The 24,433-nt window shown below is 44.8% G+C and overlaps 1 protein-coding gene across 8 annotated transcripts in view; it reads right to left on the bottom strand.

Annotated features, from left to right (window-relative positions):
• Positions 1–23,386, bottom strand: part of Golga4 (golgin A4) — an 83,636-nt gene extending 60,250 nt beyond the window's left edge. For 4 of the 8 annotated variants that reach the window (XM_031345852.1, XM_031345854.1, XM_031345853.1 and 1 more), the window contains exons 1-4: positions 23,080–23,386; positions 13,193–13,279; positions 4,968–5,066; positions 447–512 (exon numbers count right to left, since the gene is read on the bottom strand). In XM_031345852.1, the coding sequence (XP_031201712.1) occupies positions 447–512; positions 4,968–5,066; positions 13,193–13,279; positions 23,080–23,151 (324 nt within the window). In that variant the 5' untranslated portion in view covers positions 23,152–23,386. The remainder of the gene's footprint in view (positions 1–446; positions 513–4,967; positions 5,067–13,192; positions 13,280–23,079) is intronic. The other 4 variants (XM_031345857.1, XM_031345859.1, XM_031345858.1 and 1 more) reach the window with 3 other exon arrangements.
• Positions 23,387–24,433: the final 1,047 nt, after the last annotated feature.

The following is a 24,433-nucleotide window of genomic DNA, read 5'->3' as shown; positions in this document are numbered from 1 at the left end:
AACTGAAGCTCCCTTCTCTGTGATAACTCTAGCCTGTGTCAAGTTGACACACAAAACTAGCCAGTACACTCAGTATAGCTGATAGCAGACACTATAAAAGAAAATTGTCAGGCTAGGACTTTTCGGTATAGCTACCACTCTACTGATAGAACATAGTAGAACAGAGATGTGATTTCCTGAAGGCCAACCTATGTTTGTAAAGTGGCATGAAGGGGGCGCTTTTAAACGGATGGAGAGAGGAAGTTATGGCAAAAGGCTCCCTCTGCAGCATGCCTTCATCTGTAAATGGGAACAGTAACTGCTTTACACGAGCAACGATCCATGTGGTCTCAGAGCAAGACTTTCAGCACTTAGCATGTGACAGCACCCTTCCAGCCAGCCACACAATAGTAACAACAGACAGGCCACACAGTGAAAGGACTGACATTTGTAAGTACATAGCAAACCTGAGAAGAGGATGATTCATCTCTATTAACACCATCTGGAGATTTTGCTGCTTGACTTGATGCATTCTAAGAACAAGAAAAAACATCATTAAAAAAGCGAACTGTAAACTAAAGTTTTAAAACTGTTAAAAACAAACTATTAAGACACTTTTATCTATTGAACAAGATTAGTAATTGCTTATTAGAATATTTTCATGCAGGGCAAAAGTAGTGTGGTTAAGTATTTTAGAAAATCACTTTACTATAAAACATGACATCAATAGCAAAAATTAATGAGTAGCAAATTTATTTCAAGCTAATCCCACACCTCTTCAAGCCCTATGCTCCCAATTTAGTTTCCATGACAACAATCAACAGAGAGGCAATCAGCAGTGTTCACTAAAGTAGAAACTATCCAAAGGAAGTCATGTCCACCGCTCTCTGCAGTAAAACCACATTCAAATTAAAATTATCTGGGCAGTTACAAAAAATAAAAATAAATTAAAAATTGAAATGCCTCATTCACTTGAAGCCAGCAATTTAAATGAAACCAGCATCAACATTTTTAGAAAAATTCTAATGAAAATTTCTTCCACACATACTGGCTTTTTGTTTCCTTATGTTGGTGAGATGAACGCTCCAAGGAAGACTCACTGGTGACCTCCTGCTGTGGACTGCAGAGATATGCCTAGGAGTCTTTGAGCTTCAGAACTCGGTTCTGTGCACTGCTCTACTTCTCACTGGGCTCATAGAGACCCACAGCAGCACTGCACCACTCATGCACAGCATGAGCCACTGCCCCTGGAGTCGGGCATGTGGCTCCCTCTTCCTTTACAGGAAACCCAAGGGAAGATCAAAGGAGAAATGGATGCTTGTCTAAAGTATTCTCAAGTTTCTCAAGATAAACTAAGTATTTAATAATAAAAGTTAATCTTTGGTATTATAAACTTGTTGTGTCATATGATTTAGCCTTATTTTCAGGAAAGAAAGCAAAATATTTACAAATGAAGGATTTCTTCGGTATCCTTGTTTTATGAAACAGGACCTCGCTGAGTTGCCCTGGCTAGTCTTAAACATCTAAGTTCATAGGATCCTCTCCTGCCTCAGTTTTCAAGTCTTAGGTTACAAATGTGCACCACCACTCCAGCTTTAGGCTTTAATTTCTTGAAAATATCCAAAGTGAGGGATGTGTGTATGTGGAGGCTGGAAGCAATGTGGCCATGAGGTATGAGATGGGGGGCAATGGCTGCCAAAGACGGATAGGAGCTATGAACTGTTAACACTGGATGATGGACATGTGCTGAGAGGCAACATTCACATAGTGACACTATTTCTAATTTATAATACGCTTCAATTTTTCCTTAAACTTTTAAAGCACCTTCTCTTCCCTCTAAAGTAAGTTAATTTCCATCTATCTAAGACACTTCTTTAAAACTACAAAGGGGGCTGGAGAGATGGCTCAGCAGTTAAGAGCACTGACTGGCCGGGCAGTGGTGGTGCACGCCTTTAATCCCAGCACTTGGGAGGCAGAGGCAGGTGGATTTCTGAGTTCGAGGCTAGCCTTATCTACAGAATGAGTTCCAGGACAGCCAGGGCTACACAGAGAAACCCTGCCTCAAAAAAACAAAAAACAAACAAACAAACAAACAAACAAAGAGCACTGATTGCTCTCCCAGATGTCCTAAGTTCAATTCCCAGCAACCACATGGTGGCTCACAGCTATCTGTAATGGGATCTGATGCCCTCTTCTGGTGTGTTTGAAGACAGCAACAGTGTACTCATATACATTACATACATACATACATACATACATACACACACATACATATATACGTACATAATATATAATATATATCTATAATTACGTAGGAAAAAGGATTGGGAGAACATAGGAACTACCTTACCTTCTTGTTCACCACCATTTCAATTACAATGTATAAATATAACATATTATTTACATAGCACTATAATGATATATTGTGAGATCAAAATACATTTTAAATTATGAAGAAAAGTCTGAAAGGGCTTTGTAAAATGGGGGGGGGGGGCAGTGGCAGCGAGGCACACGCTCTGCTTGAAGGGAATGACCTGATGTACAGCTGTGGCTTTGTAAAATGGGGGGGGGGGGGGGGCAGTGGCAGCGAGGCACACGCTCTGCTTGAAGGGAATGACCTGATGTACAACTGTGGCTCTGCTTGAAGGGAATGACCTGATGTACAACTGTGGCTTTGCAGCTTCTTAAACATCACAGTCAAGCTTACAGCATAGAATACTCAAAACAATGCTTAAAAACTTTCTTTTCTTTGGACTTTTGTTTGCTTAGTTGTTTTGAGATGGAGTCTCACAAAGTCCAAATTGGTCTTAAATTCATTAAACTGTTGAGGCTGGCCCTGAACTCCTGATCTTCCCTCCTTCACTTCCTGAGTATTGAAATTACAGGCATGCATAACCATGACCAGCCTGGAAAATATTTTTACTTATAAATACTTTATTACATAGCCAAGTAAGTAGAGTACAGCTAAGGAGCACTGGCCTAACATACCATGTAAACTTGAGTCAGCAGAGCCTGAGATTTTTGCCACTAGCAACAGAGTCCTCCTTTTTGCTGCATTCCATGCTCAGCTTTCTCCACCCTTGCTTTGACGCCCCATCTGGCTCCCCTGCAGAGCCAACACACTCTATGCTGCATATTTTCTTCTCCAACACTTAGATGCCTTTATCCTGGACACACACACTCGGCCATCTATGTCTCTACGATAAAGCAGCAGCTCTCAGAGGGAAGGACATACTCTCCTGTGCCCTGGGCCTGACACTCAGCAGGCGCTGGTTCCATCCTAGAATTCCTTCAGCATAAGAGCTCTCAGGGTCCTCCTCCCAGACAGGTGGGAAGAACTCACCCTCCTCTGACACTGACACTCCAGGTCACCAACACTTTTTCTGGAGGGAATTCTCGGACAACAGAAACCTGCTCAGATGACTGGATGCTCTGCAGCTTTGTTTCTCTGCCAAACTTGGCTTCAATTAAGTTTTTTCATTTGTCTGCAATCAGCTCAACTATACTTCTTTTCAATCTTTCTATAACCCTTGCTTTTGGTACCTGGGCAGTAAGGATACAGCTCTTTTGTTTTGTTTTGTTTTGTTTTAAGTAAAGAGATAAATATGTTTTAAAAACTAAATTAAGCCCCAGTAGGGTGGCATGTGCTTTTAATCCTGGCACTTGGAAAGAAGGAGGATCTCTGTAAGTTTGAGGCTAGCATGGCCTACATAGCAAGTTCCAAGACAGCCAGAGCTAATAATAGAAATCCTGCCTGCCCCCAATAAATAAAGTAAAACCTTTAAAAAAGTAAATTAAGGAAAATTCAGTTCTTGATGAACTTGTAATTAATCCCTACTAAATTGTTATTATACCAAATAACTATTCTATAATTTCCCTTTGTCTCACAGAGATGTAAATTGTTAATCATAAACATAAAATTTATATAGTCTTTCTAGTCTTCTGAAGTTTATTCTAAATAATTTAAAGTACTCCTTTTTACCTTATAGCATTTCTTTACAATAGAACAGAAATTGAAGATAATAATTTTGCAGTCTACACTCATGAAAAGTGTGCTGCCTTTTAGATTCACATGACTCCTAAATGCAATACGTAGTCTGTCTTTCTTTACCTCTCCGCCCTTTCTTTCTTTCAAGTAAACTTGTAAACCTGTGTCGTTGAGACCTGAGTCAGCTCTGAACCTTTGTGAACAGCAAGTGTTCCTTGTAGCCAGAGCCACAGAGACAACAGCTTTCTAAATGTCACTTCACAATGCATCTTCACCTGAGCTGCTTTCTTCACTAGACCCAAGTTTAAAACTAGCCCTGAAGACCACGCCTGGCTCTACGGACACCGAGCCTTCTCACATACTTGGTATAAGAACAAAAATGCTCTGCTTCTACTACCAGCTACCAAGTTACACCAATTCTGAGGTTCTGAGGTCCTGAGGTTCAATTCCCAGCAACCACATGGTGGCTCACAACCACCCGTAATGAGATCTGACCACTCTTCTGGTGTGTCTGAGAACAGCTACAGTGTACTTCATTATAATAATAAATAAATTTAAAAAAAAAAATGAACATGCTATAATAGAATCCACCTACCTCTGCAATGCTGTTAATTTTTTATTTACAAAACACATTATTTTCCTTAAAAAATGCCAGTCGTATCTCTAACACTCTAGGCTTCTCCCAACAGTAAAACAGATTTCTAACCACGTATACTGGGTTGTTCCAGTATGAGCAAACATTTCCAAGAGACAAAACGTAAGCGGCAGTCCTATCACATTACATTAGTGGAAGGGGAGTGTTACTGCAGTGCAGTTAGTTACCAGCAAGCAGCTGGACACAAAACTCAGCAACTCATTCTGAGGTTTTAGAAGGTTAGCAACACAACCCTGAAGCCACTCTGAGGGAATGTAAGTGATCAGCCACATGAGACTTGGTGCTACAGCCGCCCAAACATGGTGATTCCCACAAGGGAATGCAGAAAGCGGTGCAAGGACTCACCACACTGCCAGTCTGTGTGTGGGGCTGTTTGGAGGAATCCAAAGCAAAGATAGTGTATTCAGAGAGGAAGGCAGGCTCTGCTACCATCCCGGCTAGGAGCTGTCTCAGTCAGTGTGACAAGCAGAGGTACAAAACAAAACAAATGATGAAATACAAATCATAGCATGATCTCAAAGCACAACATGACAACATTCAATACTACAGCTACCATCATGATGAACACCCACCCCCAAGAAACTGAAAGCTGCTGGGACGGACCTAGAATGGGATGATTAAGACTTCAAAGGACAACCTGGAAGCCACTTGCTAACGGAAAGGCATCATGGCACGCAATATACCTGGCAACATGGTATAAAGTTCATTCTAACATAAACAATGCACAAAAGTGCAGAGGGTCAGTGGTGCGATGAAGGACCCTGAAGATCTACAGAGAACAATGACCACAGCCAGCAACACTGCACGCTCCAACTGTTCTAGGAGGCTCCTACTTAGACACCACTCCCCTCCTCCTCAGGAGCAGCAGCAACAGCAAGATAATGAAGGAGGGAACTTCAGGAGGGGATGGGGCTGGGGTTGCCAGCTTCCACGGTCCTCCTCATCTCACTAGATACACCAATACAGTTAACTCTTATGTCAATCATACCTTAGTAAAAGTGGCTTAAAGATAAATGTAAATGACACAAACCCTTAGCATAGCATTTATAAACACTAAGATGGATTCTTTAGATACTTAAAATGACAGCAATGAAGCAAACAGAAATGATAAAACACATACAAAAAACTTTAACATTTATATGCACAAAAATACATACATAAGAAATTTCTGAAATAAAATCTATAAGACTAGTTCTTTTAATACATATTCTTTTGTGCGTTTTCTTTCAGAACCTATTACATCAAAATAGCAACAATCATGAACTAGATATATACCAAGTTTTATTTTGAAATGATTCCTTTGCAGGTGCATGTTAACATCAGTTGTCTTTCCTGATCTCTTTCCACTCTATCTACGGAAGCATGATCTCTCTCAGAGCTTGGAGCTTACCAGTTCCTGCTAATCTACAGCTAGCCAGACTACACAGGCATCCCAACTTGGTCTGCCAGGGGTTGAGATTTCAGGCAGCCACCAGACTTGCCTGGCTTTTGTGTGAGTTCTGGAGACCCACCCTACAGCTCTCACACTTACACAGCAAGGCTCCACCCCAGACCCTCAGATGGTAGAGATTGCATGTCTATTCATGTGTAAAACTGCACAGATTACTAACACCTACGCAAGCACACACGGTCAGTCCATGAGACCTAAATAGGAACTCTGTCACAAACTTCTCAATGGTAACTGCCTTTAGGACATCACAGAGTAAGGATACAGGATGCTACTATTTGAGGAAACTGTAGAGAGGGTATACAAGCCTTTTTTTTATAATCTCTTATGCATATATAATTATTACAAAATGAAAATGCCACTTTTTTTTTCCAGAGTTGAGGACTGAACCCAGGGCCTTGCGCTTGCTATGCAAGCGCTCTACCACTGAGCTAAATCCCCAACCCACAAAATGAAAATGCTAAAAAATTAATCCAGCTGGGCAGTGGCGGCACACACCTTTAATCCTAGCACTGGAGGCAGAGGCAGGTGGATTTCTGAGTTCGAGGCCAGCCTGGTCTACAGAGTAAGTTCCAGGACAGCCAAGGCTACATACACAGAGAAACTCTGTCTCGAAAAACCAAAAAAAAAAAAATTAATCCAGTGAAATATTGATTACAGTTTTAAGAAAAGTATATAATAAGGTATAAAATATTCTATGATTTATAATACACTATATGCCACATTGCATAATATAAAATAAATTATCTGTCCTGTAAAGGGCATGTCTGAAAATAAGTATGTGCAAAAGTTCTAAAACATACATATTTTCCCTCAGGACTCTAAGGCTACAGACACTGACTAAAGCATTCATTAGTTCTTCACCTAGTGCTACATTAGAGACCATCATGACTATAGACAGACAAACTTTTGGTTTATTTGGACTGGTTGCTGTTTTAATGCACACTCTCAGGTAGCTCAGGTTGGCCTCGAGCTTGCTGTGTAGCCAGGGATGACTCTGGACCACCGACTCTCTTGTTCCTTGTTCCCTTTTACTGAATTAGTTAGCGGTAACTGTACTGGACTAAGACAAAATTAAATTTAAATTTTTTTAAATTTTAAGATGTTGTGCTATACATGTGTGTGTGTATGCATGTGAGCATGTGGATTAATGTGAAGACCAGAGAGATTAGCATTCAATGTCTGCCTTTGTTGCTCTCAATCTGTTTCTTGAGACAGGGTCTCTCACTGAAACTGAACCCTAACAACTTTGGAGGACTGGCCAGCCAGCAAGCTCCAGGGATCCTCCAGCCTCTGCTTCCCCAGTCTGGATCACACGTAACCGCCCTCACGCCTGGTTTCTGACGTGGGTGCTGGATGCTCAAGCTTAAGTCTCTATGCTTCTACAGCAAGCATCTCACCAGCTAAGCTGCCTTCTAAGCCCTAAGTACAGACTTTTTTAAAGCTGTTTTTTTTTTTCAATATTGATGATTAGTATTCCTAGGATAGACTCCAGGAACTTACTATACTAAATTCTAAACATTATATCAACGTCTAATCTAAAATCGCTAAAACCTAGCTCACCTCTTCTATGTGGTCCACAGTGAAGCCATCAGTGAGCAGACACTGTGTGGCCCTATGTCCCTGCATTCCTGTCACCATCTGAACCCCTGGATTACCTTGAAGGATTTCAACCTAGCATGTGTACCTCCTGTAGCCATCCCTTCCACATCTGCGTCTGTCTGTGGTAGGATGGGCAATATCTTTTCTGAATTCATTCATTTTCCCTTAGAATTTCTAATTCTTTTCTTTTTTATTACTACTTAGTGTAATTTTGTTTGGGCTAAGTTTTTTTCTCATAATATTCTGCTAATTTTAAGAAAATGATTTCTAGCCAGGCGGTGGTGGCGCACACTTTTAATCCCAGCACTTGGGAGGCAGAGTCAGGTGGATCTCTGAGTTCGAGGCCAGCCTGGTCTATAGAGTGAGTTCCAGGACAGCCAGTTCTATACAGAGAAACTCTGTCTCGAAAAACCAAAAAAAAAAAAAAAAAAAAAAAAAAAAAAAAAGAATTTCTTCGCTTGTCTCATTCTAACATTCTAGACCACTCTGCTATTTTAAGTTCATCTAGAATAAACTCATACCTTAGCGTCTAATTTGTTCCTAATTTCTTGGTGTTTTAAATTTTTTCTTTACAGTGGTAGTTCTTAACCTGTAGGTTACAACCCATTTGGGCTGTTGAAAGACCCTTTAGGAAGGGTGGTCTAACACCATTGGAAATCACAGATTTATGTTACAATTCATAACAGTAGCAAAATTACAGTTATGAAGCTGTAAAATAAATAATATTCTGGTCGGGGGTCACCACAGCATGAGGAATGTGCTAAAGGGCTGCAGCATTAGGAAGGCTGAGAAGCACTCCCTTACAGGCTCATCCAGAGGCGAGCATCTGCCATTCCTTCTGGGACCTCCCTTCTCACCCACTTAATCTGATTACCAAGGCTCCAGCTTAGGTCAGATTCCATGGCAAGCTTAGCCACTAAGCCCAACAGGTGTGACTTAGTCCTTCATCATGAGGCCTCCCCAAGGACAGAAGTGTCCCATGACAAGCGCAGAGAGCCCTGGACAGCGCTAGGCAGCAGCTAACTACTGCAGCTAAGAGAGCCACCCAAGGTGCAGCTGCGGCCCACTGCGCACGCTCTGACTTACCAACACAGAACATTTCCCCGTTCAGTCTCTCATCAGCCAGTGGGAGACTTGAGGACACGCCTCTACCTGGCTCCTAGGCAGCTCCAGCAAGGCTCTCCCTGGGGAGCTGACAGAACTGCACTGTAGGTTTCCACTCCTACAGCTGCCCTTGTAAACAGCTGCCTCTGATCTGAACTCCAAGCCTCCCACAGATGATTTCAGCCCCTCTTGGCCTACTGGTGTCTACATATCCCTCAATGACAAAAGAGAAAAAAGAAATTCTTCATTTCTTTTTTTTTTTAAGCGGATTTTTTTTCCTTTTTCTCTCTTTTTTATTGGATATTTTCTTTATTTACATTTCAAATGTTTTCCCCTTTCCAGGTCTCCCCTTCAGAAACCCCCTATCCCATCCCCTGCCTCTATAAGGGTGCTCCCTCACCCACCCACCCACTCCTGTCTTCTCGCCCTGGCATTCCCATACACTGGGGCATCGAACACCCTCAGGCCCAAGAGCCACTCCTCCCACTGATGTTCAACAAGTCCATCCTCTGCCACATATGAGGCCAGAGCCATGGGTCCCTCCATGCGTACTCTTTATTGGTTGGTGGTCCAGTCCCCGGGAGCTCCGGGTCTGGCCAGTTGACACTTTAAAATCTTCATTTCTATGTCTGTGTCTATGGCACATAAGAAAGGATGATAGGACCACAAGTTGCCCAGGCGAAGGCTCAGCAGCAGAGCAGGCAATATGACCAACTGCTTCTACAGCCAGCAGCTTTTGCCAAGGCATCTCTGAAATTCCCTAAGAAACCATCACTAATCCCAAGAAACTTTTAAATTTTGTTTTATTCATAGTCTTTTCTCATTTTTATTCACAAATCTGATTGCCATCTCTCACACAGGATAGTGGGGGAGCTGTACTAAGGAGCTCAGGGCCTCAGAAGCTGGTGACCCCTCTCGCACCTCACGGAGACACTGACGTCTGAAGGGCCAACTGAAGGCACGTGTCCTTACTCAGAACACGCATGCCTGAACAAGGGGCTGAGACTGCACAACTGCAGGAGAGACTGACGTGCGTAGACTGAAGGAGTTGAGTCATGTCGCTCACATCCAAGACCCCAGCTGAGGCTCTCCTGTCTACATGGCCAGCTCTACTTCACACACAAACTTTACAAACAAAAGCAAGTTCACGTGACTTTCTCTGGCCCCAACAGAAACACCAAGTTATAAAAAGGTAGAGAAAAATGATCCAATATGGACTGCAAGAGGGTTCACTCAGGGTGCCTAAGACTTGAGAAAAATAAGACTTCAAACATTACTTGCCACCCCTATTCTGAAAATGTTCATCACCAAACCAGAAGGTGTAAGAGAGGTAATTTTTCAAAAGAAACAAACCCTTAGCCGAGGTAGAAAAGAAAACAAGACAGTGAGAACACTTACTGCTGACATAAGATCATTTAGATGGAATGCAAACAACTTTTCAAAATTGACAGGAAGAAACAAAAAAGAACCTGAATAAATCTGAATAAGGCTATAGATTAAATTAGTGATCAAAACACTTCCATGCATTAAGGAATATCAGGGGCAGGGAAGTGGGAGGGAATGAAGGCAGTTACAACAACCCAAGACCAGATCAAACTCTTCTCAAATGTTTCTAAAAAATACAAAAGGAGAGTACTGATTTGTTCTATGAAGTCAGTGCATCCTGATAACAAAATCAGAAACCAACAAGCAAAGGAGCAACTGCTGAGGAGTATCCCTTGTGAGCACACGAGAATCTTCAAAAACAAGTCACGCCACACAGGAGAAGTGGTGCGCAATCAGATGAGTCCTACAGGAAGCAAGGAGATTGAACTGCAACATCAAAAATCAATTACAAGTGTCTCAGTCCACAGGCTGACAGATAAAGCCGTGATCCTCCTCAGTACACACAGAAGAACTGTGTGGGACTACGGATGCCTGCCACGTGGCCGATTGAGCTTCTCGGGTCAAAATAGCTCACCAGACAAAGACCCAAGTTCAACCCTTGAACCTACATTGTGGAATAGAGAACTAGACTCTAGCTGTCCTCTGACTTACACATGCACACTATGATGTGCACACATACACCCCACACCCACAAAATAGATATAGTAATAAACATTTTTAATATGAGGCTAGCTGTGGGTAACTGAACCCTGTTACCATGTGAGTGAGCTTCCTCCCTCTCCTACTCTTTTTCTATCATAAACAGATTTTGTTAAACACCGTCCTCTGTCTGCAAATTCACTTTGGGGTGTCTGAAAATTATTATTCCATGGAAATATAATATAAATTAATTTCTTATCTGCATTGACTTGCTAAACTCACTTACTGGCCTCTTGCAGGACACAGTTTTATGCCCTCTTTAGCCCACACCTTTGTGATGTGTCCTGCCCAGCACCCACTACTGGAAAGTCAAAAGAAAACAATGCCCTTGCCTCTCCTGTCCTTAGAGAGAAAGCTTAGGGGGTCTCTGTGACGCCCTAGATGGCCTCAGAAATCCTGGGCTCAAATGGTGCCATAGGAGTCTTTAGGTGATTTTATACTTCCATATCTGTCTTACTTCCAAGTTGTTGCTATAACAACAAATTCTTCTCTCCTGTTCAAGTGCTGCTGGGCATCGGGCCCTCTAGAGAAAGCTGCTCACAAGAGACAACCATCCCAACAGATAAGCAAACTGCAATTTCCACACACAATACACTTACATACATGCAAGCAGACACTAAAAATAAGTAAGTATTTTAGGGTCAGGAGCGGGGGAAGAGGGGATAGAGAGGGATGACTCAGAGGCGAAGAGCATAGGCTGCTCTTCCAGAGGACCCAAGTTCAATTCCTAGCATCCATGTGGTGGGCTCACAATCATCTTTAACTCTAGTTCTAGGAGACCTGATACCTTCTTTTGGCTTCCATGGGTACCAGACAAACATGTGGCCACACACATGAGCCATAAAGTAAAGTAAAGTAACTGTTAGAAAAGGACTGGTTAAGAGCACCCGTAACTGCAGACGGCAGGTCCACTACTTTCTGGCAGTGCCTCCTAGAGAGCCAGACGCCCTAAAACTAGAGTGATGACAGTATGTGTTCCCATGTGGGTGCTTGAAACCAAACTGAAATGGAAATTTTTGGTTTCCTTAACAACTCAGTCATGATACATGATGTTTTTCTGGAAGCTGTCTTGTGAAAGGGCACGTGATGTTTGGCTGAAAACAGACACCTGAGAGGGCACGTGATGTTTACAAAAAATATAAACAGGACCCACAAATGGAAAGAGGATGCTTGCATTGCTGCTTCTTCGCTGGTCTTCACTGGTGTCACTGGTCTTCCCTGGTCTTCCCTGGTCTTTGCTGGTCTATCTTCACTAGTCTTCCCTGGTCTTCCCTGGTCTATCTTCGCTGGTCTGTCTTCACTGGTCTATTTTCGCTGGTCTTCGCTGGTCTATCTTAGCTGGTCTTCCCTGGTCTTCGCTGGTCTTTGCTGGTCTTCACTGGTCTTCGCTGGCCTCACTTCTTTGCTGGTTTTCACTTTGTAAAGAGAAACATGCTAAAGAAATTCTCATGGTGTTCTGGCGGATTCTGGCCACTTCCAATGGCTTGTGCAGATTTGGCAGAGCCTAGCTGTTCCTGCTGGATCGAGCAGAGTCACCACTACTGATTTGTGTTTGGTGTTTGCTATGAATCTGGACTGCTGGTATCCTGATTACAAAGAGTAGAATCGCCACACAGAACTATGTCTAACAGGTCCACAACTACCTTTTCCTATTAACCTTCTTTCTCCCCTACTTCTGGTTGGTTGGCTAGAAGGAAGGTTGAAGTGTTTAAGAGCCCTAAATTAAAGTAGGTTTTGAAAAAAATTAAGCCAACCTGGACAAAGACAAAGGTCCTATGCAAAAGCAGCAAATGTTCTGGACTGAGAGGTCTCTCCAGTCCCCACACCTCCTAGGTCTCTCCAGTCCCCACACCTCCTAGGTCTCTCCAGCCCCCACACCTCCTAGGTCTCTCCAGTCCCCCACACCTCCTAGGTCTCTCCAGCCCTTCACACCTCCTATATTTATATTATACTTCACAGAAAAAAAGATACAAAAAAAGATGAATATTTCATGTCAGTTGTTATAGGTAATTTGTTGCTACTTTTTAGTTTCTAACCACCAGCTTAAAAATACAGGGCCTTTCTCCATATGATGCTATGTTGAACAAAATGTTACTGAATTATTCTGATAGCTCCATAAATTAAATAAACATACCTATCCTCTTTAATTTTCTCCAAGAAACAGTTTGCAAGAACTAACTGTTATTTGTGTTTAAAAAAAAAAAGAAAAAGGCCTGAATTATTAATAAACGAAACTAAGTAACTGACTCGCCAACACTGCCTCCCGGATGTCACCATAACCAGCACGCGCTCAGCTCCCTGAGCTCCGCATCAGGGCGATGGCTGCACTAACCTCTCGGTTGGGTGTCACGTCATCAAGCTGGTCTGTAAATGAAGATGTCCTGCTTCTAGTCCTTGGTGTTGAAGAGCTGGAGGAAGCCTACATTTAAAAATGATTTCACAAGTTAGAAGAAAGCAGTGACCAGGACACTGTGCCCTAAGAGGGTCTCTTCTCAATCCATGCCCAGGAACTCAAAACAGGAAAGGGACAGATTAAAACAGCAGGAAAGAAAAACTACAACAGAATCAACTGCAAGATTAGCTGCTAGTCACTAGGTCTTTGAGCGGACTATCCGTCAATTTAGCAGAATGTTTTAGCAGAACATAAGATAAGGGCGTGGTTACATTAGGGTGATAGTATTAGGAAACTGAAGCCCAGGGAAGGGGATATGAAAACTCTACTATCTTTGTCACTTTCCTATAAAACAAAATGATTCAAAAATTTAAGTTCATTAAAAACAAGAAGATTATCAATTTCAACTTTAAAGTCCTTGAAACATTCAATACTATGAAATTTACAGTTACATAGCAGGGCCCACCTCCCTAGCCAGAAGCCTTTCTCTGAATCTACTTACAGAGCTCTGTTGGTTACTGAGATGCTAGAAGCCTGGTTACCAAAATCATCAACAAAGACACAAACAGCAAACCTGCCATCTGAAGTCATATCCACTGTGAGCTGAAAGCTGTCCTCAAAGTACGAAAGCAGAGCATGGAGACCTCTGCTGTACCCACAGCTCTGGCCTCACTCACCTCCTGCCTGCCTCCTTACACGTTCACATCTACACTGCTTTACAGAGAAAAAACACTTACTTAGAACCCGTCATCCACATGGGCAAACAAGTGGACAAACGGAGCTCTAGCCTACATGTGAACACACTCTGACTGTCAGGGTGGAGCTCAGGTCATAAGCACGCACATACATACAAACGAGCACTACACAGACACAGAGAAAAACAAACATGTAAGCTGCGCTTCACATCAGGGCACATGTTGAGTGAACAGTGTGGAAACAGTTGGCCATCCACTCTGGAAAAGACAGGAACGTTCATCTCTGAGCAGGAGTAATGTTTATGTCGAAAGTAGAACTGAGAGTGAATTTAAATGACAAGAAGGACACATCTACATAGCCATGCTTAATAACTTTCTTCAATAAGCGGCTCTCATAAAGCCTCAGGAACTTCCTAGCTCAGTCCTGTGTTTATCTGCAACAGGGAACCTGAGATCTATGGCTAGGCACACCCACGTGAGGCTGAGTCACAAGTAAGAAAATAGACATGTAAAGTTTAAGGTCACCCTTAAGTAAGCATAGGGACAGACCTGGAAACACCAAGGGAGTGCAGTGCAGTGGGTGGTGGCATGCTGATGCCAGGTGTGAGTATTTGCAACATTTTTATTAAGAGTCCAGGGTGGGGCTAGAGGGATGGCTCAGCAGTTAAGAGCACTGACTGCTCTTCTGAAGGTCTCAAGTTCAAATCCCAGCAACCACATGGTGGCTTACAACCATCTGTAATGAGATCTGACGCCCTCTTCTGGAGTGTCTGAAGACAGCTACAGTGTACTTATATATAAGAAATAAATAAATCTTTAAAAAAAAAAAAAAAAGAGTCCAGGGTGGCCAGGCGGTGGTGGCGCACGCCTTTAATCCCAGCGCTTGGGAGGCAGAGGCAGGCGGATTTCTGAGTTCAAGGCCAGCCTGGTCTACAGAGTGAGTTCCAGGACAGCCAGGGCTACACAGATAAACCCTGTCTCAAAAATACAAAAAACAAAGAGTCCAGGGTGTAGCAATTGGTCCAGCCTACAGAGCCCTGGAGAAATTGTCAGCTACCAAGTATTTATAATAAATTCCTCTTCCTCTTGCCTAAACTGAATTCTAACACATGTGCCTTCTGAAAATCAGCACACAATCCACTAAAACCCACTATATGCAAGTCACCTTAAGGGATAAGATATCCTTTACCATTCAAGACAAGACAACGTAAACCAGGACATAAAGTTTTTAAACAGGTAAATAGGTGAATGTGACATAAATCTTATCAATGGCTTAGGCATCTAGAATACACATAATGACGTCTATGTGTTCTGAAACGGGAAGCCACTGAACCCTGTTTACTCCACTGTCAGCGTTCATTCATGCTGAGGGAAACTGAAGAACTGGGCAAGGTGCCTGCTATATAAGCATGGAGGCCTGAGTTTTTGGACGCTCTGCATCCATGTAAAGTGTGGGGCATCACAGTCTACATCTGTGACTCTTCTTGTACCTAAGGCCAATTTTCAAACCAAGCTCGCTGCAAAGGCTGGGTGAGATAGTACAGAGGCCGCCACAAGGAAGGGAAAGCTTCTGGATGGACTGAGGTGATAAAATGTTAGAAAGAGCCAGGCAGTGGTGGCGCACGCCTTTAGTCCCAGCACTTGGAGGCAGGCGGATTTCTGAGTTTGAGGCCAGCCTGGTCTACAGAGTGAGTTCCAGGACAGCCAGGGCTACATAGAGAACCCTGTCTCGAAAAACAAAAAAAGAAAAAAAAAATGTTAGAAAAGCAATTAGAAAGTACTACTGACTAGAGAAAATGCCTCTTGACCAGCCAATCCCCTGCTGTGGTTCTGTAATGTCTAAGAAACCTTTGGGCTATTAACTCAGCTCTCCAAATGCCCAAGTGCCAAGAAAGGACCAGATGCCTAAAGAGAGAGACCTTTACTCACTAGAAAGTACATCTCAATGTGAATTTTAAAATGGGCCTTACATCTCAGCCTCCTAGGAGTCTAATCAGAAGGCTTCATCAACTGTGGATAAACACAAAACAAAGTGGTTTAAATTGCTAAAGGTATACACAGATGGAGAATAAGCACTAAAACACCGTGTCCAGAAAAGTCCAGCACGAGGTAGCATGCAGCCCAACACTGGTCACCTCGGAAGCCACAGGAGAGGCACAGGAGAAGCAGTGGTCTCTGGGGGCCTGGATCTTTAATGGGCTCTCTCAGTGGTAGAGCACTTGGCTAACATGGACAAAGCCCTGTATTCCATGAGGATTGGGGGTGCAGGTTATTTGCTAAGAAAACTTGTCCGGCTATCCAGGCTCACATTCGTGTTTCACTGCCTGCCAGCTGACCAGAAACCTCAACCTCATATAAGAAAAGCCGGTCTAGTGTGGTAGGGCCCAAACCCTTGCCCTGTGAATAAAATACCACTCTTACAACTGTATTACCACAGATGGAAAATGGGGTTCTGAAAGCATGATTTTTAGCTGAAAATGAGTTTACTCTAAATTAAAAAAAAAAAAAAAAAAAAAAAAAAAAAAAAAAAACAAAACAAAAAAAAAACTACCTAGGTAAGTTTAACTGCTTACATAAGCCTTCAAATCCTGGTCTATAGGAAGGAGACCGAGGCTGGAGACCTGTGTGCTCTTGCTATGCTCAACAGAAACAAAATCCTACAGGAGCACACAGCAAGAACTGCTGAAAGCCACCTCTGCAATACCTACAGAGAGCTCAAGCTCCACAAGCACTGACTGAACTCCACACGGGCATGAAGGAAAGAAAAGAACCTGGACACCACCTTGACAGCCTCATAACAGACAGAGACCTGGCTCTGACCAACAGAACCATGCAGCCTTAGGCTAAGAAGCACTAAAGCTGTGAAAACAAGCAGGGACCTTCTGGATGACAGGCTCTGAGTGCCTGCCCCTATCCTTTGCTTTTCGTTACCCATCAGAGGCTTCTCAGGGGTTGCTCTAAGCTTCCCTATCAATTTCCCACAGGCACATAAAGCACACATCACACTGGAAGCACCCATCTCAGCAAGCAAGGCACAAGTACCAGCCAGAGCAGCATCTTGTAGGCCGTTAAGTAAAGCCAGTGTTGACAACTACGGATGGCTTCTTGGAGTCTCTCACGCTGGGTCTGACAGGTGCAAAGAGCACACAATAGCATACCCAATTTCCTGATAAGATTAGATGCTCAGGATGTTTACATGACGTGCCCAGGTTAGACACTTCAAGAACTAGGTCAGCACACAGACCTTCTAACTCCCTGTCTACCTTACCACTTCGCTTTAGATGACTAGCTCTCGAATTCCTCTGGGACTCACAGTAAAAAAAAAAATAATAATAATGATAATAATAATAATAATGCCACCATATTTCTACCACTTTTACCAACTTTTATTTTAACTAGTGCAAGGTACAGAGCCAGGCCAGTCACCCCACTGCTGGCTGCACACCCAGTCTTCACAGCATGCAAACTTTATATCATAAGACAGAGTTTTTCTTTTTTTATTCTTGACTTATACACACATATAATGAAACATGACCATATCCATTCCCTCTTCCCCTCCTTCTCCCCTTCCCCATGCTCCCTCTAAGCTCAACCAGGGCTGCCCACCTGTGTACGGATATGAGGCATCCAGTGCAGTATGAGAAGCCTACCATAAGAACCTCCACGGATCCTCCCTCCCCCCAGCTATCAACTGCCAATAGCTGCTTACTGAGGAGGGGATCCTGGAGACCCTCCTCTAATGGTCTCGGGCTTCTAAGCTGTATTCCCATTAAACACAAGCCACCTGGAGTACGTTCACTGTGCCATGCTATCTCTGTAACCATGAAGCTCCTCTATCTGGCAACCAAGTCTCAAATCCACATATGTCAATCTATTTCATATTTTTAACTATGCTTTAAAAAAACAGGAATTAAAAGTATTAATCCCAGGTTGAACAGCATGATTTAAAGATAGCAGAAACACAAATTTTCAATATTCATATTAGTAGGATATACTATATTTAAATTTACTGTATTAGAGGCTGCATTACCTGGAAGGTTCACAAACGCCAGAGAATAAATTGTTAGAAAAACAGGTACAATTCTGTATTTTCAAATCTCTTTAGGTATCAGTGAAGTTTAATAATTGTGAATTAGTAATTTTCTGAAATCAACTAATCCCAGCTTTGTAGGGGAAGGAAGCAACATTCACAGTGTTTTTTGGTCAGCTCGTTACTACAGGAAGTCCTCTCATCTACGACAGCCTGCCGCTAGGAGCTGGACTGCTCTAATTGTTGGAGCTGTAGACAAGTATGAGAAATCTCAAAATGAGGGTTTTTTGAGACAGGGTTTCTCTATATAGCCCTGGCTGTCCTGGAACTCACTCTGTAGACCAGGCTGGCCTCAAACTCAGAAATCCACCTGCCTCTGCCTCCCAAGTCCTAGGCATGCGCCGCCACTGCCTGGCCCAAAATGAGGGGTTTGAAATGTTTTCTCGCTAGCAGGATGCTCAGGAGCCTTCTGACGAAGCTCCTGCCTCTCAAGCTTTGCCCACGTAGATTCACTTTAAGGAACAGGTGTGGCTTTAGGCTTGCACCAGCATACAGCACACCTGCTCAGGAACTCCTCCCACACACACACCTAGGCCAGGGACAGGCTGTTAGACCTTTCCTCATTACAACACTGCTCCAATCACTGCAAATCAACTTGACATTGCAGTTAAGGAAGGGTTACCTACTCTGGACTTCGTTTTCACACAACATCTACACTTCAGTCACTAGTGGGAACTTTTCAGCATGCCCTTAGTGGAGCATCTTTGTCATTTTGCAATCTACTGTGGTTGTTCCAGAAATGAACCATCGGTCTTATGGTATAAATACTTCACCTCATAAAAATGGTCTTTCAATATGTGAAATTCAGCCATCCAAACATAAGGCAACTTCCTGTTAAATATGACTTTTAAGCTACATATGGTGTCCTCCACAGAGCATAAGTCTCAAGCAGTTCCCAGAACACTGGCACCACACAACTCAGCGCGGGTGAGGTACCACAATCCCAGGATCCACACAAGGTGGCGCTGCCATGACAACAAAGCAATGCTCATCCCAGAATCTTAGAAAGCCTCAGGTCTTAAAGCAAAAGGTATGTGCCAGCTTTAAATAGAATATCTTTATTTAAAAATAAAGAGGCAAGCTCAGAAACTCACAAGCCATGAGCTCTCCTGTGTCTCTCTACACTGCCAGTGGAACATCGGCTTCTCTCTGGAACAATGAGGCTTCAGACAGAGTAACACTAACAAAGTAAGATGGGGATAAGGCCAAAGGCCTGGATGATGGGCTGCAGTGTGGAGTGGGAGCCTCTGCTCGCTCCCTGAGGATGAGTCTGGAGGGGAGGGTCCGCTCGCTCCCTGAGGATGAGTCTGGAGGGGAGCCTCCACTCGCTCCCTGAGGATGAGTCTGAGGGGGGTCTGCAGTGTCGAGTGGGAGCCTCCACTCGCTCCCTGAGGATGAGTCTGAGGGGGGTCTGCAGTGTGGAGTGGGAGCCTCCACTCGCTCCCTGAGGATGAGTCTGGAGGGGAGCCTCCACTCGCTCCCTGAGGATGAGTCTGGAGGGGAGGGTCCACACGCTCCCTGAGGATGAGTCTGAGGGGGGTCTGCAGTGTTGAGTGGGAGCCTCCACTCGCTCCCTGAGGATGAGTCTGGAGGGGAGCCTCCACACGCTCCCTGAGGATGAGTCTGAGGGGGGTCTGCAGTGTCGAGTGGGAGCCTCCACTCACTCCCTGAGGATGAGTCTGGAGGGGGGTCTGCAGTGTCGAGTGGGAGTCTCTGCTCGCTCCCTGAGGATGAGTCTGGAGGGCAGGGTCTGCAGTGCTACAGTGAAACACTGCTACGCCTCACTCCTTCAGGAGATCCAGGATTTCCTCAACACACAGGTGTCTCAGGTCAGCAGCCCCAGTGCAAGCTCAGCTGCGGAGATACAGGATAGTGAGCCACCCTCTAGAGTCACTGCTTAGAGCCGCTGACAAAGGAAAACAACGTGGCCCAGCTCCCCAGGAGAAGCTGCGCTGGCACACTCCAGGTCAGGTTCCAGGTTAAGTACCCTAACCACTCAGTTTCCTTCCTGTCTCATGGGGGTAGCTCAGTAGCAGCACAGAAGGCCTAGCACACCAAGGTCCTGGGTTTGACTGTCTGTGACACACATACTTAGAGTATTTAATGACACTTTAATCTTTCCAAGAGCATCTGTTTAGGCTGTCAGTGAGGACATTTAGATGACCCAGTCCCAGTCCCTATACAGACACAGGTTCTAGCTCTCTGCACGGGACTAACAGGTATTAGTCAGCTAAGAAAATCAAGTTCCAGGATTTCATTAACAGAAATGAACCATCAAAAATAAATAAATAAATAAATAAGACTTCCTTCTGTAAAAAAAAAGAAAAGAAAAGAAAAGAAAAAAGACTTGAACAAGATGATTAGCATGAAAGACCCAGAAAAATCTAGTAAATCAAAATGTCTACATGGTTAATTTTCTTTTTTTCTGAGACAAGGTCACTCCCTCTGTAACCCAGACTGACCTCAATCAAACTCTTGACCCTCCTGCCTCAGCCTCACAGGTTCAAGATTCTAGGTGTGTGTCCCTAGTTCTGGGGTGGAAGTCTTGACACTTAAAATGGGGGTGGGCTGGGGGAGCGCTGCCTCAGAAACCTTAGTCCTAGGAATCTTCACCAGAAGCCACAGGGAGGAACACACACTAAATTCTCAGCAGTCCTGTGGCTCCTGCTTCCACTTGTCAAATTATAAGTCCACGGCATCTCCAGAGCCACCAAAACAGTCCACACAGCTGCTGTGGAGAGGCGCTCCCTCTCCCTTTAGAGTCCATGTCCACAAATTGGCACATCTTACTTCCACACATCTTACTTCTGCACATCTTACTTCCACAGCTCCTTCTTTGAGCAGCTTTTTCTTAAGCCTTGTACTTAAACCTGTATCATAATATCGCTAATAAAATCCATAACTCTGTCCCTAACAAGCTAGCCCTGAGAGTTTGATGTTACTAAGACTCTGGTACTGAAGAGCTTCAGCTCACTTTAGAGAAAAGCTCAACATTAAACATGAAAAAGTATATTACATACCTTAGCAATAGTTTATCCTAATTAATACCTTACAACACATCCTTTTAAACTTGTATTTTCACTTTTACTAGTTTAGTTTTAGGGAACATGGGCTTGATGTGTTGCCCAGGCTAGATCTGAATATAAAATCTTTCATACTTCCCAAATGCTGAGGTTACAGGTGTGAGCCACCATGCCACTTATAAAAATACATTTCTTTTTGCCACAAAAACTGGGTCACGAATCATATGCTGCATTTAATCTGCCTCTTGTAACATCTACCATTGCATGTAAACAATACTTGTCTGCAGCTCTGACTCAATGTAGCCATTAGGTTATCTTTGGGGCTCATCACATCTTCATCTACAGGAGGAATAGTATCTACCTCATAGGTTTATGAGGCTTAAGTAATCCATATCAACTACTAACTAAACTGTGGAGTTAATAATGCTGTGCAGCAAATAATGCTGTTTATTTTTAACGCTACATAATAATCAGCTGCCTGGTGGAAATGTGTTCAGCCAATTCTTTACTGGCTCCAGAGTGTTACCATTAAAACAGTGCCAGGGCTAGCAAGACAGTTCAGATGGTAAAGTGCTTGCCTGAGTTCCATCTCAGAATTCAGGTTAAAAAAGACAGATGTGGTGGCACACTCTTGTACTCCAGTGCTCAGGAGGCAGACAGGTGGATTCCCTGGGTTTGCTGGCCAGAGAGCCCGGCCTATTTGGTGAATCCCAGGCCAGGAGGTGTGTTGGAGAGAAGGCTCAGAGGTCAAGAGCACTTGTTGCTCTTGCAGAGGACCAACCCACATAATGATTCACAACCATGCATTACTCAAGTTCCCTGGGGTCCAACACCATCTTCTGGCCTCTGTGGACAGAAAGCATGCACACAGCACACAGCCATGCATACAGACAAGACACTCACATACAGAAAGAAATCCAGAAATCTTTTTTAAATAGTAAAATAAAAAGGAATGAGGAATGACACCATGGTTGTCCTCTGGCTGCGAACACACACACACACACACACAGATACACAAATTAAAAAGAAAATCATGTAACTAAACCTTTTTGCATCCTAAATCTTCTCAGAATAAGTTTCTAGAAACAGAAAGCGGGGTCGTTATATTTAAACACCCAAACTGCTCCCCAATTAGCCAGACTGCGACCTTTCTTGAACCCCGGGCTTCTAGGTTTTTCTGGAACCATAAAAAGTAAAGAAGTCCGTGTTCAACCCACTGATATTCAGAAAGACTGGGGAGAGGTGTGGCAGAAACCCTCCCCTCCTGTCGTTCACAGCCTCAGGGCTGAAACCCTGAGTGCTGGGGTGGGTTAGTTTGTTTCTAACACGAACACGCCCCCTCTTCCCAACCCGGAACCATACTCCCTACAAACGCAACGACCTTCCTACAGGAAAAGGCAAGAGCTAGGTTGCAGACAGGCTCCGTGCCCGTCCCGTTCAGTGTCTGCCCCTGCGCCCTGTCCGCCATCACCCAAGTTATGCGAAGTGACTAACTCGTGACAGGCTTGGTCGCTGGACCGCCGCCCTCGGCTCCAGCTCCGGCGAGCAGGCTGGCCCCGGAAGGCTCGACTCTCCGCCTCGATCGGGGTTTGGGAACAGAAGACTTACAGGGACAATGTCCAGTGAACCCAGACATATATGGGGCAGAGGTCAGAGGTCATATATCACCAAGGACCTGGGCTGCCCCGCCTCCGTCACCACTCCAGAGTCAGGGTCTCTGACGAGCTCCCAGAGAAGCCCCCCGTGCAGGACCCGAACCCATCGCACCCATCTGTCAGACTTGGTCGGTCCTTAGGGGGAAAACTCGGAGGTCAAATGTCACGTCGGGTCCCGTCGCGCTGCACAGGGACGGAGTTTGGGAGAAACCAGGCCAGGGTTCTTACACAAGCTGAAAGGTCCAAAACCTTCCTGGGCTACGGTTTGGGGGTGGCGGGGGGGGGGCAGTCCCGGGGCGGAGGTCAAAGGTCACGGGAGCCCGCCAGCCCGCCTCCCGGGCCCCGGCGCAGCGGGGCGGCGTACCTGAGCAGGGGCTAACGCCTGCTGCAGCTGCTGCTGCTCCTCGCTGATCTTCTGCTTCAGCTTCTTGAACATGGCGCGGCGAGGGGCCGGCGGCGTTTCTACCCGCGGGGCGGCCGGGCCCGGGCCTCGCCGCCTTCCAGTGGAGCTTCCGGGCACCCCGGGGCGCTCGTCGTGCGGGTGTCGGCGTCGCCGCCGCCGCGTCTCTTCTTTCTGGATGCCCCCGGCTGGCCCCGGCCCCCCATCCAGCCCCGTCAGCGGCGGCGGCGACAACGGCAGCAGGTGAACGTGCCCCGGGCGCCTGCGCGGCCGACGTGGAGCTGGCCGAGGAATTGCTACGGAGCGCCGCGGTGGACAATATGGAGGCGTTGTGGGTGAACGCGCGAGCGCAAGAGCGTAGGCGCTGACACTAGCTGCGGGTCTTGCAGCTGTGCGGTCAAATAAGGAGCTGGTGTGAGAGAGGCTAGAGCTAGGAACGTAGAAGTGTATTCACTGTCGTGTGGCCCAATCATTTAGAATCCTCTCTAAGGGTTTTTGGATAGTGGGTTAGTTGGTCGATTGGCTAGCTGGCTGCATGATTGGTTGGTTCGTAGGTTGGCTGGTTGGTTGGTTGTTGGTTGGTTGGTTGGTTGGTTGGTTGGTTGGTTGGTTGGTCTAAAAAGAAAATCTGGGGCTGAGGAAGTAGAACGCTTGCCTAGCATATGCAGGGGGCTTGGATCCAACCTCAGCACCTCATAAACTAGGTGTGATTGTGTAGACCTGTAATCCCAGCGTCCAGAGGTAGAAGCAGTAGGACCAGAAGTTCAAGGTCATTCTTGCCTAACTAAGGAGTCTAAGGCTAGTCTGAGCTACAGTGAGATCCTGTCTCAAACACAAATAAGCACTCAGGCTGTATTATGCAGCCTGGCCTTAAATTTGTGAACTCAAGTGATTTCCTGCCTCCAGAACAGCTGAGGCCCACACGTGCACAATTTTCCGCCTGGTCAGAAGTATCTGCCTCTAGTGCTTGATATTCGTGACTGCACTCCAAAGGAGCTGTCTCCCTACCCAGACTTTTCCATCTGCTGAGAACTCCTACACTTGCACAACAGAGAATATTTCTGTGACCTCTGCTCACAAAGACTCATATGAAATTTCGAAACTCTGGGTTCTGCACAAGCCACTGCCCGGATGGCATTCATTCAGTTCTGAGTCTTTGGATAGAACAGGAAGAACTGGCGCATGGCGGCAGACACCTTTAAACCCACCACCTGGGAGGCTGAGGCTAGTTGACCTCTGTGAGTTCCAGGCTAGATAGGGCATAGGGCTACACTACATAGGAAGACCCTGACTCAGACAGAGAGGGGGGGAGGGGGAG

Source organism: Mastomys coucha, unplaced genomic scaffold (assembly GCF_008632895.1).
Source record: "Mastomys coucha isolate ucsf_1 unplaced genomic scaffold, UCSF_Mcou_1 pScaffold23, whole genome shotgun sequence".
Classification (NCBI taxonomy): Eukaryota; Metazoa; Chordata; class Mammalia; order Rodentia; family Muridae; genus Mastomys; species Mastomys coucha.
Note: the sequence above shows the minus strand (reverse complement) of the source record. Positions and strands in the feature narration are given on the sequence as shown.